General features: G+C 48.0%; 1 protein-coding gene across 1 annotated transcript in view; it reads left to right on the top strand.

The window, feature by feature from the left end:
* The window catches only part of LOC119972157, an 82,307-nt gene extending 66,211 nt beyond the window's left edge, over positions 1–16,096 (top strand). Inside the window, exons 9-11 of the mRNA XM_038808487.1 lie at positions 3,213–3,289; positions 13,713–13,830; positions 15,836–16,096. Of these exons, the coding sequence (XP_038664415.1) occupies positions 3,213–3,289; positions 13,713–13,830; positions 15,836–16,096 (456 nt within the window). The remainder of the gene's footprint in view (positions 1–3,212; positions 3,290–13,712; positions 13,831–15,835) is intronic.

Here is a 16,096-nt window from a genome sequence, read left to right as displayed (position 1 = left end):
ATCCTCCATTCAATTAAATCATGGCGAACCTCTGCTTCAAATCCATCTACCCCCCACCTTGAGTGAATTTAAGTGGCCTTAAAAGTGAATGATTCTCTACTGTTTGAAACAAAAAGCATCATTTCTGTTAGGGAAGGTTAGCGTTTATCACTGCTTTTATTGCATAAGAGACAAAAAAAAAGGTTAAGAATTCATTGCTAGTCAGCATGTGTAATGTGTGTTTTATTCTGTCGAAGCTGCCTGATGTAATAAGCATGCACCCGCACAAATAATGTTAAATTACCAGCATTGTAGCTACTTTATTAATACCGTTATGCGTTAGTGATGTGTGTTATTTGCTGAAAGCAGCTTAAATATAAAGCATTTCTTTAAACTGGACAGATTTGTAGTTACATTAAAATGTCACAATAAAGTATCTTTACTGATTTTCTCATTACATCTCTCCTGTGCTTTATTCCATGTGGGTGGTTTTGATTTCCTTTTTTAAACATAGATATGTATGTGCATATGTTTCCATTTTTAAGAATTAGTATATATTGTGTAGGTATTTTGTCATGTTTGTTCCGTTGTTTTGTTTATTTTGTAAACTCCATTGAAAATGTAATTAATTTCAGGCTGCATCGTACTGTATGGCATTATGCTTCTCCATTACGATATTAATAAATCTGGCGCACACTTTGTGTTCGCATTAACCTTACTTTTTGTGTCACAGCACGTGCATTTTATTTTTTTATATCCACAGTTTCTCGGGAATAGCCAGCTCCATCTGCCTCGGCCCTCCAACACTGCCCCGGTTGGTGTGTGAGGGAGCACTGGCATGTAGCTGGCATTATGGCCAGTGGCACCAACACCATGTCGACTGCCCACCTTCCGCCGCATGCTGTCGTGAAAAATCTGGCCAAAGGTTGTCCGTGTCGGAAGGCTGGGTATCGTGGTTCCTCCCTCCAGAAATATTCCAATTTTACCAACCCATTGGTGACACGGGCAGTGTGGTAGCACAGTGGTTACCACTGTTGCCTCACAGCGCGAGGGTCCCAGGTTCGACTCCCGGCTTGGGTCACCGTCTGTGCGGAGTCTGCACGTTTTCCCCGTGTCTGTGGATTTCCTACAGGCGCTCCGGTTTCCTCCCACAAGTCCCAAAAGTCTAGGAAATGTGGACATTCTGAATTCTCCTTCAGTGTACCCGAACAGACGCTAGAATGTGGCGACTAGAGGATTTTCACAGTAACTTCATTTCAGTGTCAATGTAAGCCTACTTGTGCCAATAATAAAGATCATTATTATTATTAGGCCAGGGGACTGAAAGGTTGTTCATAGAAGTGTGATTTTGAAGAACATCTAAAAGAATGGAGAGCGTGGTGGAGAGAGAGACGGAGAGGTTTAGGGAGGGAGTTCAAAATCTTCGGGCCTCGGCAGATAGGAAATTAGGGATGTGCAAGGGGCCAGAATTGGAGGAACAGAGAGATCTCGGAGGTTTGTGGGACTGGAGAAGGTTACAGAGAAAGGGAGGGGTGAGGCCCTGCCACGGTTTGTAAAGAAGGATGAGAATTTTTAAATTGAAGACGTGCATATTACCAATCTTCTTCATAACTTCAGGAGCTCAGGATGTTTGGGCTTGGTTCAGGAGGCACTGTGAGGGTTGAAATGGTCAGGCATCCATGGGAGGGAGGTACGAATCGAGGAGTTCCGGAGAATCTGGCATTAGTGATGGCGAAGTGACAGAAAGGCAGCTGGTGAGATAGGAGGTGGCACAACATGAGAGTTGGACATTTTGAATCCTCCTTCAGTGTACCCGAACAGGTGCCGGAGTGTGGCGACTAGAGGATTTTCACAGTAACTTCATTGCAGTGTCAATGTAAGCCTACTTGTGACAATAATAAAGATCATTATTATTATTAGGCCAGGAGACTGGAAGGTAAGGTCTGGGTTTGGGGAGGGAAGAATGAGAGGTGGATGAGTGACATAGGAAGGAAGCAAGGGATCTGGGAGGATATAATCGGGGCAACCAGCTAAAGGAAACTGTTCAGGGGTGTGAGATAAGCAAAGGGGTGGGAACATGGAAAGGGACCAGATGCCGGTTGTGGGAAGGGGATAAAAAACAAAGAATGCCATGACAGTGGAATCAAGAGGATCAGGTGAAGCAGTTGAGGGTGGCCACTGGGCTTCGAGCTACCCTATACCTACCCAATTCATTGTTTCCAATTAAGGGGCAATTTAGCGTGGCCAATCCACCTACCCTGCACATCTTTTGGGTTGTGGGGGCGAAACCCACCAAACACGGGGAGAATGTGCAAACTCCACACAGACAGTGACCCAGAGCCAGGATCGAACCTGGGACCTCAGCACCGTGGGGCAACAATGCTAACCACTGTGCCGCCGTGCTGCCTGAGCTACCCTATACCTGTCACCACAAACCTGAACTCCTCACAAACTTCTCTGCCATCTAATCCACCAACCCATCCAAAAAGAGAATTAGACAGGGAATAGGAAGTAACAGAGTATAATGAGAGAAGCAAAGAGATAACTGCAATTCAAAGAGACACAACGGGGAAACAGGAACATGAGCACGATGGAGATATGTCAGAGAGATAGCCCTGATCTGCATAGCTTAGCATACCCTCTTAATGTACATGCCCTTGATGTTATTAAGTGTCCAAAGTGGATATACAGTCATTTGAAATGTTTGTAGTTCCAGACACAAATAACTAATTCAGTTGACAAATACACGGGCTGAAATTCCACAGCATCATTGCCCCCTTGGGAGTCTGGTGGGATAGGTCTTTCCACTGCTAACTGACTTGACAGTAACCATGGGCAAAAGTCAAGGGCGGAGCCAATTAAATATTCAGTCTGTTGTGACGCAATAGGGGTGTTCATTCCATCAAGGCGGAGGAAGAAGTTGGAGCACTTGGCGGGTGTAGGTCTTGCTGGACCCATCAGGACCAGATTGGGCGGAATTCCCACTGGGCACAGGAGAGGGCACCATTTGGCATGGGAATAAGAGGTGCCCTGGAGCACCAATGTCCTGGCAAGTCACCAATGGAGTGGAATCTCACTGGATCCCAACCTCTTCGCTAAATTGGGTCTCTCTGAAATTCCAGCAGAATTCCATACTTTGGCCACATGGAATTTCTTCCCTGCATATTCTGGGCAACAGTTTCTCTTTTGGTTCGGATGGTAGCTTCACCCTTGGTGATCTCTGTTTTCTTTAGGGCGCGAAATCTCGGGAGGAGGTCAACCCGGAACCGTCAGAGAGTTTAGAGGAAAGCCTTCATGCAGCCTTCCAGATGTAAGTCTATTCCTGTGTGGCGAACGTGGTTTGCGCTGATAGACATTGACGGCAAGGTAACTCGAGATGCGCAGTGACCTCATTAATGTTGCACAGAATTTGTTTATTTCTGAAGCTCTTACATCTGAAAGTGTGAAAGGCTTTCAAAATACAAATGTTGATAACTGCCGAATAATTGCACCTGCCCGGACTGTCTGCCTTGTTTTCTGTTAATTTGTTTTTCCTGCACTAATTATTTTAATAAGTACTCTGGAAATAATCAATTAAAACAATATTGTCACGCAGATTTCAGGTATATCTTGCTACTGCTGTGAACCTGCTGCTAATTACGCAAACATTTTAGAAACAAGCAAATTAAAACAAGATGCTGAATTATCAATTTGGGTTTCCAGGACTTCCATACAAATCACATGCATTTTTATCAGCAATAAACTGTTGCCAAAAATAGCCACGTTTGCACTGCTATTTTCATAGCTCCCATTTAACTCATGATGGCTCAGACACTTCCACAACCACCAGATACCCCAAAATGCTTTACAGCCAATTAAGTAGTTTTTGAAGTGTAGCCGCTGTTGTAATCGGGGGAACATTATCCACACAGCAAGATCCCACAATGTGTTAATGTCCATGCATCCAAGTTGATTGAGGGATGAATGTTGGCCAGGAACTTGTCTGCTGTTCTTCAAAACAGTATCTCCACCTGAGAGAGCGCGAAAGGAGCTATGTGAATGCAACCCTTCCTCTGCCTCGAGTTGCTGACTAGAGATCGGGCCCTTGGTCATATGGGCAGGCATTCAGAGGAAGAATCAACATTGGGTCCCGATGCCTGGGTCCAGAAATGGAACTGTATCCCAGGAAACAACGAGGAGAGGTAAAGGGAAAAGCTGTGATGGAGTAGTTTTGGAACATTTGGGGCGAAATTCTCCGCCCCCCACGACGGGTGGGAGAATAGCGGGAGGGCCTTCCCGACTTTTTTGACGCCCTCCCGCTATTCTCCCCCCCCCCCCCGCCGAAATCCCGACACGAATCGCTGCCGCCGTTTTTTTACGGCCGGCAGCGATTCTCAGCTGTTAGAAGGGCCGAAGTCCCAGCCCTTTACGACCTTTTTACGAACGGCAAACACACCTGGTCCTGCCGTTCGTAAAAACGTCATGACAAACTCTCAAAAAATAACCATGGCACCGATTGGCACGGCCGTACCACGGCCGTGCCAAGGGTGCCATGGGCCCGCGATCGGTGGGCACCGATCGCGGGCAGCGGGCCCGATGCCCGCGCACTATTTGTCCTTCCGCCGCCCCGCAGTATCAATACGCGGGGCGGCTGAGGGGTAACCCGGCCCGCGCATGCGCGGGTTTCGCGCAAAAACGCGATGACGTCACCCGCGCATGCGCGGGTGGAGTCTTCCCACCTGCGCATGCGCGGCTGACGTCATATGACGCGTCAGCCGGCGCTAACTCCGGCAAGCGGGTTTAACGATTTTCGTTAAGCCCGACTTGTCGGAGCCTCCGACGTCGGGCTGCTAGCCCCGACGGGGGACCAGAATCGGTCCCCCCGTCGGGAAGGGGCGCGCTGCCGTAAAACCCGCCCGGGTTTTACGGCAGTTTTACAATTTCTCACGTTTTGGGAGAATCTCGCCCTTGGTACCTATGATTGTCCAACAATTGTAACCAACAGACAGAAGCTTTGCATCAGTGTGCTTGCAGTTTTAAAAAGTGCAGCACCTCCAGGCAAATGCGAGGTGATGCATTTTGGAAGATCAAATTCAAGAGCGGACTATATGGTCAATGGAAGGGTCCTGGGGAGAATTGATGTACAGAGAGATCTGGGAGTTCAGGTCCATTGTACCCTGAAGGTGGCAACGCAGGTTGATAGGGTGGTCAAGAAGGCATACAGCATGCTTGCCTTCATCGGACGGGGTATTGAGTACAAGAGTAGGCAGGTCATGTTACAGTTGTATAGGACTTTGGTTAGGCCACATTTGGAATACTGCGTGCAGTTCTGGTCGCCACATTACCAGAAGGATGTGGATGCTTTGGAGAGGGTGCAGAGGAGGTTCACCAGGATGTTGCCCGGTATGGAGGGTGCTAGCTATGAAGAAAGGTTGAGTAGATTAGGATTGTTTTCGTTTGAAAGACGGAGGTTGAGGGGGGACCTGATTGAGGTATACAAAATTATGAGAGGTATGGACAGGGTGGATAGCAACAAGCTTTTTCCAAGAGTGGGGGTGTCAGTTACAAGGGGGTCACGCTTTCAAGGTGAGAGGGGGAAAGTTTAAGGGAGATGTGCGTGGAAAGTTTTTTACGCAGAGGGTGGTGGGTGCCTGGAACGCTTTGCCAGCGGAGGTGGTAGGGGCGGGCACGATAGCATCATTTAAGAGGCATCTAGACAGGTATATGAACGGGCGGCAACAGAGGGAAGTAGACCTTGGAAAATAGGAGACAGGTTTAGATAAAGGATCTGGATCGGCGCAGGCTGGGAGGGCCGAAGGGCCTGTTCCTGTGCTGTAATTTTCTTTGTTCTTTGTTCTTTGTTCTTACCAGTGTAGCAATCCCTCAGTGCTGCGGTGTCAGCTTTGATAATTGTGCTAAGTCCTGGGGGAGACTTGGAACCTACAACTTTTTGACTCCAGGGAAAGAGCATTAAATTCAACGAATACAATCTGGAGTTAGAAGGCCGTCTTAGTAATGGTGACCATGGAACTATCATTGATTATTATAAAAATTCATCTGTCGGGCGGCATGTGGCGCAGTGGTTGGGACTGCGGCGCTGAGGACCCGGGTTCGAATCCCAGCCCTGGGTCACTGTTCGTGTGGAGTTTGCACATTCTCCCCATGTCTGCGTGGGTTTCACCCCCACAACCCAAAGATGTGCAGGTGGATTGGCCAGGCTAGATTGCCCCTTAATTGGAAAAAAATAATTGCGTACTCTAAATTTTGTAAAAGAAATTCATCTGGTTCACTAATGCCCTTTTGGGAAAGGAAATCTGCCGTCCTTACCCGGTCTGGCCTACATCTGATTCCAGACCCACAGCAATGTTATCGACTCTTTACTGCCCTTCTGAAATGGACAGGAGTTTCCACTGCCACCGTGGTGGGCGTGCCGCCGTGGCGGGTGTGCTGCCGTGGTGGGTGTGCCGCCGTGGTGGGCGTGCCGCCATGGTGGGCATGCCAGAAACCTGTTGACGTTTGGTGGGACTAGAGGATCCTAGCGGTGCCGGCCCTTCTCCCTTAGCGACACGGGCTGGTTTATTATTGGACCAAATTGTTCTCTGTACATCTGCCAGATGTCCCTTCCCCAGTTCGGTGCAGTTTGCTGCCATCATTTCTTTCCTCATCCTTTCCAAGTTTGCCGACTTAAATTTAAAAGCTTTGAGATGTCCCTTGGCTCGAGTGCTTGAGGTGAAAGGAGGAAAATCCCTTTTTAGGCAGCGATTTGTGAGGACCTCAAATGCACCATCTGAGAATGCGGTAGGGTCTGATTCAACCATGGCTTTCAAAAGGAAATTGGATAATTATCTGAAGACAAAACTTTTGGAGGGCTACAGGGTGAAGGCAGGGGAGTAGGACTTGCTGAATAACTTTTGCACAGGGCCAGCATGAACACAATGGGCCAAATGGCCACCTTCCGTGTGGTAACCTTTCTATGATTTTATAATTCGATCATGTCTTTTCCTTCTGTTATTTCTGGAGACACCTCTGCTGGTTCAATCCAGTGTTTTTTAGTGTGTGGTTGACATATATGTAACTGAGAAGGTCTTGGGGTCATCATGGGCCTGTACTGAGTTAATTGACCTCTACATTGGACGTATCAGGATTCTATAATTGGCCTCAATGGCCTTGGTTTTAGCGAAACACGGATTGGTGCACTTCTGCCCTCGTTAGAAGACAATGTTGGATGGAGACGAGGCTCAGCTGCGATACAACTGGGGTTGAAGAATCTGCGGATAATCACCCAGATACACATGAAGAGTGGCCACGTTGTTGAAGATGGGCCAGTGCCTGTGGGGACATACATTAACAAGGGGTTACCACAATGAGGGGAGAAGGGAGGATCGGGTCCAAAATGGCAAGGAAGAAAAGAAAATTATTCTTTCATTTAATCGATCTAAAAACAGTCTTTTCAACTTGCCCGGCCACTTTCCAAGGTCTGTGTACATACACCACACCCCCACCCTCAAAGTCTCTCGGCTTTTGCACCTCCTTTTAAAATTACACCATTCAATTTTTCTACCTGTGTTCTGGCTACCCAAATGGATCAGTGCTACAGCGATGCTGTGTCAACTCAGCGTAGACCTTTCAAGCTCCACATCCAAACTCACCGAATAGTCAATAAAAACAAAATACTGCAGATGCCGGAAATCTGAATAAAAAACAGGAATCGCTGGGAAGAACTCAGCAAGTCTGGCAGGTTCTGCGGAGCGAGAAATCAAGCTAACATTTCGGGTCCTTATGACTCTTCCTCAGAGTTGAAGAGAGGGAGAAATGTGATGGATTGTACACTGTAAACGAGGGGGTGGAGCACAGAACAAGGTCGGTGACTGGTGGGAGCGAGGAGAGATTGCAACAAAGCTGTGTGGGGCACAAAACAGAGCAGGTGTTAATGGCAGTAAGAAGAACTGTGGAAGATGCTGGACATGACATAAAGGTAGAATAGCAGAATGTGTTAACAGGAGAACAAAGTCACTGCTCCGTGAAAGGAAAACTAAACAACAAGTGACAGATGGGGGTGGGGTGGGGTTTGCATTGGGACCAAAAATATTTGGGAATTAAAAAATTCCCAGAAAGGGGCTGTTTAGCACAGGGCTAAATCGCTGGCTTTGAAAGCAGACCGAGCAGGCCAGCAGCACGGTTCGATTCCCGTAACAGCCTCCCCGAACAGGCGCCGGAATGTGGCGACTAGGGGCTTTTCACAGTAACTTCATTTGAAGCCTACTCGTGACAATAAGCGATTTTCATTTCATTTTAAAAAAAAAGGGCTCAACACGGATGAGAAACACGGGCGGCACAGTGGCGCAGTGGTTAGCACTGCCGCTTCACGGCGCTGTGGTCCCGGGTACGATCCCGGCCCCGGGTCTCTGTCCGTGTGGAGTTTGCACATTCTCCCCGTGTCTGCGTGGGTCTCACCCCCACAACCTAAAAGATGTGCAGGGTTGGTGGGTTGGCCACGCTAAATTGCCCCTTAATTGGAAAAAAGAATTTGATACACTAAATTTAGTTAAAAAAAAAACATGGAGGAGAAATGTCACAGTCTAATGTTGTTGAACTCAATGTTGAATCCAGAAGGCTGTGACGTGCCTAATTCGAAGATGCTGCTGCATTGCAACAGGTCCAAGAACGGACATGTGAGGATGGGAGCAAGGTGCTGAGTTGAAATGACAAGCGAAAGGAAGGTTGGGGTCATCACATTTTTTATCCCTCTCTTTAGCTCTGAAGAAAAATCATACAGACTCAAAACGTTAACTCTGTTTCTCTCTCCACAGATGCCACCTGACCTGCTGAGCCTTTCAAGCATTTCTGTTCTTATTTCACTTGATTGTTCGATATTTTAAGATCGATTTTCCAAGTTCAAGCACCTCCTGGCGCGGCCGGCCCCTGAACACCGACCCCACGTTGGTTCAGGGCCGGCGCGCTTAAGAAGTTCCCCGCACATGCGCAGGATCGCGAAGCCCAACTGCGCATGCGCGTGTTGACGCGGCGCCCATTTGGGGGCCAGAATAGGTCGTGCCCGGGCCCTGTTCGTGACGGTGTTCACGACGGAGCGAACGCTTGGCCTCAATATCGGAGAATCACCCCCCCCCCCATGTCAGCAGTGTTCCAAAACATGCTTGCAACATATTCCACCACAACTCTCTCGCTTCTTCCTGTTCTTCATTCCTTGCTGGGATGGAATTCTATCCCTGCACCTAGGCAATGGACCCAATGTTGATTCTCTCTCTGAATTCCTTCCCATTTGGCCAAAGCCTGATTTCCACCTCAGGAGATACAGGGCAAAGAAAGACTTGCATTCATATAGCACCCATCATGGCCTCAGCACATCTGAAAGCACTTAATAGCCAATGAAATACATTTTGACGTGTTGTCATTGTTGTAGGAGGCACGGTGACCAAATTGTTATTTTAGGCCTCCTCTCCTACCCTGTTATTAAAATCTATGTCAGAAAACTATCGGGAGAATCGTAATGTTAATTTACACTGAGTAGACATCAAGTGCTGCCCCACACTTTCTTTGCACAGTTACAGCTTCTGACTTGTTCTGAGATGCATTTGATCCAAAAACAGCAGCTGAGTGAATTGTGCCGATGGTGAAATGAGATCAGAAAATGCCTGAAACACTCAACAGATCCAGCGGTGTCTGCGGACAGAGAAAGAGAGTTAAGGGTTCAAACCAAAATATGATGCTTCTGAACTGAATTACCATGCGGTGAATGAAACGGCCAAATTTACTGCAGCTATCGGAAATCAGAGGCAACTACCTCCACCAAACTCTCTGCTCCAAATTTAGGTGAGCGACTCAGTCTCGGCATGATTTCACGTTGGCCATCGGTTTTGAGCTTGAAGCCAATTACCACGGATGTTGAAATCTGAAACAGAAACAGAAAATGCCGGCCAATCTCAGCAGGTCTGACAGCAGCTGTGGAGAGAGAGGGGAGTGGACGTTTATGGTCCAGATGACTCTTTGTCAAAGTTTCGAGGTAGACCAATTCAGAGAGCTCCTGGTTACGTAGCTGCCCTGTTTTGCTGGTCATGTGCCTAAGAGACAAACTTTTACTGATTGCACATGTAAGAAGCATTGAATTGCTATGGCACCCACGCATGTGCATGTTGCATGTATGACACAATGAAAATAAAATGAAAGCTCCCACATATCAAACTCTAACTCTATCCACTGCAAGAACAATTTCTTTACGGTAAAGTTGAGGGTGCTTATATAACAAACTTGCAAACCAGAGACCTTGGAGAGATGTGAAAAGAAAACGACTAAAAGCTATAAGGAAGGACATCAAAAAGCAGAAATGGTGAATGGATGTTTCCCATGTCGATATATGCAGACTGATGTAGAAGGTTCACTCCGATAGTGCTAGTTTCCTGCTAGTTTTCTCTATGACAATGAACATCACGTATCGTGAATTCCTTTGTGAATAATGTTGGAGAATGTTCCATCGAATGACGTTTCTTGGCTGACCCTTTACAACTGCAGCAAAACCTTCACCTTGAGGGAGAGACATATTGATGGACATTCCCCATTCCGGGAGAAGTTGCCCAAGCATGCTCCATTGGAAGGAATGAAATAGCGGCGAGTAAAACTCCACAAATGTACTGAAAACAGAAAACAAACTGCGAGGCAGCATTGTAAGTGGATCCTACCTGGCCATGCAGAGTCAGCGACTGAGCACACAGATTGTGATGGGAAAAGTAAAAACAAAGGAAAATACAGTACAGGAAGAGGCCCTTCGGCCCTCCAAGCCTGTACCGGTCATGATACCACCCCTAGTCAAAACCCTAAAGAACAATACAGAACAAAACAAGTCATTATGACCTGTAACAGCCTGGCTCCCCAGCGTTGGATTTGGGAGTATCCGAAAGATGCACTAGGGAATCCCTCTGGAAATTCCTGGATAAGGGTTACCCGGCAACTATCCAGAAACACTAACTTCTGCTGGACAATTGTGCTGCACTGGGAATCATCGAACAAAGTGATTTAAATCGCTGACTTCGGACGATTCTACCGATGATCCGCTAATAACTCCGAAAAGTTTGGAAGAAATAAAACAACTTTTAACTGCAGCCTAACCATTTTATATACCCAGATCGATTCCCGCACGGGAATCCCCCCCCCCCCCTCCCGCCCCCCCTACCTACAAGGGATTCTGCACGCTGCCAATGTCCTGACACCCGACCCGACCAGATTAGATCCTCTCCCCTTGACCCGACCCCCAACCTCCTACTGATGTATGACTCCCCTTGACCAATACACCCCGCTCTGTGCTGTCCAACCATCTCATCAACCACCTCCCCTGCCCATGTCCGACATTCCCCTTCAGCGAAGGTAAGTGGGTATAGAGTGCCAATCCGACATTGATTGCTGCTCCGAGGAAGTTTGGCCCTATTTATCTATTAGAATGGGCTTCCTTGGGAGGCGGTAGAGATAAACCAGAGCTTTTAAAAATGATCAACATAGTTCTCGGCACCTTCGTCATTTCTGCACCGATCTTTTATGCTCTGTGTAACTCAAGATTCGGGAGAGGGGGCGTGGGCTGAGGTAGGGTGCTCTTTCAGAGGGTCGGTGCAGACTCGATGGGCCAAATGGCCCCCTTCTGCACTGTAGGGATTCTATGATTCTAGTGGCCATGTTCATTCCTCAGCCTAGAGATCAGGTGGCAATATCACAAGGGGTTTGGTTTCCACTTTGCCACCAGAACACTAACCTGCCAGAGCATTTTGGTAGGGCGTGCCTGATTTTATTTTGATCCAGACCACCACCCAGGGAATGAAGTTGGACTGTACCCCCTCCAACCTGGCAGATAACGTCACCGCCAGCCTCGATGAGCACCTTCACTTTGCCTCTGGAGTAAGCTGCAGATTTAACCGGCAGAACCGGATCACAGAATCATACACCAGAGAAGCTTGTGCCCATTGTTTGTGTGCTGGCTCTTTGACAGTATTATGCAATTAAACCCACCGTGTCATAATTTTTCTTTTTAAAAATGGCATTGTCTCGTAAGTTTGAGTATTTATTTACAACATCTGCATCATAATGTAGACAAGGATTTGAGGGCCGGACTTTCTACCAGGGCGGGTGAGTCTTCAGGGGCCAACCCGGAGGGGGTGGGCCGAGGAGATCCGACTCGGGGGGCCCCCCCACAGTGGCCTGACCTGCGATCGCGGCCCACCGATCGGCGGACGGGCTGGTTCTGGGGGCCAGCACGGAGAAGGGAACCCCTGCACATGCGCGGAATCACGCCGGCCATAGCGCGCATGCGCAAACATGCACCGGCGGTTCCGCGCTGGCTGGAACTGCGAGGACCACTCCGGCGCCGACCTAGCCCCCTAGGAAGTGGAGCATTCCCCATTATCGGGGACTGTTGACGCCGGAGTGGTTGGCGCCGCTTTTCACGCCAGAGTGGGGACATAGCCCCATTATAGGAGAATCCCGCCCATGGTCTCAGCGGTCAGGAACCCGGCTTGGCGGCTGAGGACTGTGTCTAGCACCACCATAGTCGGGCAGGAGCCGTGCTGCTGGCCGGGGGGGGGGGGGGGGGTTGGGGCTTTGGCAAGGGCTGGGGGGACTGGTGGGGGTTGGCGGGGGGTGGCTGGTGGGTGGGGTTGTTCAAGGGGGCACTATCTGGCAAATCGGTTCCGTGCGCGGCCGGCACCATATGCTGCGACCGCTGCAGGTAATCGCCGTGAGCATGCACATACACGGACCCGGCAATTCTCCATGCGTTTATATCGGGAAGGTTGTGCATTTCATGTGGCACGGCTGCTAACCCGTCACTGGTCAGAGGATCGGGGTTGGGGCCTCGCCGAGTTTCCCCATGTTAAACGCAACAGATCCTCTGGATATAGCCCCAAATTCGGAGAATCCAGCCCCATGTTTCTTTACTAGTATCCAAAATATTTTGGTTAAAATAAAATAAATTTTGTTCATAAAATGGGTGACAGCTTGTCTCATTTGGTGCTTCTGCATTAGGTCATCTTTCATTGAAGTCTGGCTCAGACCATGAACTAAACATTTACCTATTTGTAATGTGTGCGTGGGTGTGTGTGTGATCTTGCTGTGCACAAATGGACACCATTCGGTGCCTCATGTATACATTCCTTTTCTTTTTTTTCTATAAATTTAGAGTACCCAGTTCATTTTTTTCCAATCAAGGGGCAATTTAGTGTGGCCAATCCACCTACCCTGCACATCTTTTGGGCTGTGGAGGCGAAACCCACGCAGACACGGGGAGAATGTGCAAACTTCACACAGACAGTGACCCAGAGCCGGGATCGAACCTGGGACCTCGGCGCCGTGAGGCAGCCGTGCTAACCCACTGCGCCACCGTGCTGCCCGATATACATTCCTTTTCTTTTTAATGGCTGTGGGTCAGTATTTTTAAATTAGAAATGTTAAGATGCAACAATACAATTTTAAGAACTGAGGCCGACTTCGCCCATTCCTCATTCGTGGCTGGGATTTTCCGGTGCCACTGTCGGTTAATGGGGATTTGGCTGGAACGCCAAATTTTCCATTTGAGCTCGCAGCGGGTCCTGTCCTCTGTTGATAACACCAGAGAATCCCGCCTATATATTTTTTCATTCAACACCGCTAGACACAGACACCGAGTGAGAACCTCCCAAAGTTACGCTCAGCTATTTCACAGTATTTTCTGGAAAGCAGGGACACATTGCGAAATGACCGCAAAATATATTACATTGCAGTGCAGAAAATCAGGTGCTGGAAGCACTAGAAAAACGCAGAGGTGAAGTAATGGCTATGTACGGTGACCTGACTGAAGTCAAACGCCAATACAGTGGTATGCAGGGCCACCGCTGGAAGGTAAGGGCAAGCAACAAATCTCCTCCTGCAGCTTTCCATTAAAACTCTTCTTCCAAACGGCACGTTAGAAGCCGGGCTGAGGGAAGTCTTTCAGCGAGCGAAGAGCAGCTATGTCGCCATGCAAATGAGACAGGCCCGCAGATGTAATGAATCTTCTATCAACCTTTCCTACCAGGCTGACAGCTTGCTTTGAGGAAGGTTGTAAATGCAAGAGAGATTGTGGTATAATTCCTCAGACTGGCATTTCTGCCCCCCAGTCACCATTCGATTATCTTCCAAATTGCTGTGTTTCAGAGAGATAAAGATTTTTTATGGCTAGCTGACTTGAAACAAGCAGTATAGCTGGGAAAGCAATGGCAATCCCGCCATGCATAGCAATTTCATTGGTTAAAGACAAGATCTTCACTTATAAATTTCCAAACTTACTCAGGACAAGCCGAGAAGGTGGGGGGGGGGCGTTTGACAATAATATAAAATATGTTTTGGCATGCAAAATTATCTAAATATATTTCTATATGAAATTTGTTGGGGGTGTTTAATTTAGAATGTGTTTAATATCCCAAGCTTTCCTGCACCAGTAATCCTGCCTAGAGGTTTTAAAAAGATTACCTCCATTTTTCATATAATGTTAATTTTGGGTTGCAGCGAGCAAAATATTAAATTTGGATTTTTTTGGCGTTAATTAAAATTTTGTAATTAGAATGAAAATAATTGCCATGCAGCTCAGAGCTTTAAAAAATGATATCGGAGCTTACAAAAGAAGCTGGCTGTTGATTCTTGCAGAATATTTCTCGTTAAAACGGACAACTTTGTGACCGTTGAGCTCACGAACGCTCGGTTGAAATCTGCGTTTCTTTGGTACACAATAAAAGTCTGCCACGACTTGCCTGTGAAGTAAGTCACGAATGAGAATAATTGCGTGCGAAATATTGTTTGCCGCACTATGTTTGAAACAGGAATGCTGGCACAGTTTAACAAGAACACGTGTGGCGACGAACACAGTTTTCCTACAGGGAAGCAAGTGTCTGCCACAGGTTTGGGTCTGGCCTCAGTTGGGCTGTTGGTGCAGTGGTGTGAGTCATTTTCATTGACGGATCTGCCCAAATTCTTGACCATGTGACAGTACTATTTGGCGGAGGTGTGGGATAATGGTATCCCGACGTGATCAGAACCAGATATTTGCCTCTTTTGCACATGGTCCTTCTCAATTGATCCAAGAAGCACCTCGTGGTCAGTGCGTGAGCTGAACAGTTGCACTTTTGTACAATGACTCAACGTAACAAAGCAACAGTGATGATAGGATTCACAGTTCAATCTTGTAGAATCCCGACAGTGAAGAAGGAGGCCATTCAGCCCATCGAGATCTGCACCGACCCTCTGAAGAGTACTCCCAGCCGAGCCCATTCCCCTGTCCCATCCCTGCAACCCTATCCAACCTGCACATCCTTGGACTGTGGGAGGAAACCGGAGCGCTCGGAGGAAACCCACGCAGACATGGGGAGAGTGTGCAAACTACACACAGTCACCCAAGGCCGGAATTGACCGCGGGTCCCTGGCGCTATGAGGCAGCAGTGCTAACCACTGTGCCACCATGCCACCCCATTCATTCTGTCCACAGTTCCTTCTGTTCAGTGGCTCGACTCTATCCAGTTCCTGTACCTGTTCTAACCAGAATGGGCCTCCCCTTTCAGAGGTGCAGGCTGGCTTAAAGTGGTTCAGGCGGGCTCAAAGTGCACCCATTTCCTGGTCAAATGTAAATATTCCCCCAGTGGCTTTTCCATTTCACTGTCAGAATGTGGACAGAAACACTAACTGTATCCATCTGAAACTTTGATCTCGCTTACATGTGGTGTAATGAAGGGAGAAGGATTTCAGGTGGGTATGCTTTAGATGGCTGTGCCAGGGCGTATACTGCATGAGGTGCTTGTTTATAATTGTATTTTCTGTTTCTTCACATGTAAACCTTGCACTGTAAAAGTGAACTTGCACAAAATGTCCCACTTAGGTTGAATGGTCTGGAACACCTCAGCCTGTGCAAATCCACCTGAAGTGTCTCCGGGCAGTGAAGGACAAATTGCCCAAAGGGCAGTTCATCCTCAGAATTTCCTTGTGCAGCGGGCTTGGGGGCCATCCGCTCCGGTGGTCTAACTCGCAGGATGAGGACTGGGCAGGCACCACACTACCGGTCCACCACGACGGCAACTTCTACAACATCCAGCTAAGTTTCGACCAGAGCATTGCTGCGGTGAGCAACATTATCGTGTGA

The sequence above is a fragment of the Scyliorhinus canicula genome, chromosome 10 (assembly GCF_902713615.1).
Source record: "Scyliorhinus canicula chromosome 10, sScyCan1.1, whole genome shotgun sequence".
Lineage (NCBI taxonomy): Eukaryota > Metazoa > Chordata > Chondrichthyes > Carcharhiniformes > Scyliorhinidae > Scyliorhinus > Scyliorhinus canicula.
The sequence above is the reverse complement of the archived record's forward strand: the minus strand, read 5'-3'. Positions and strand labels throughout refer to the sequence as shown.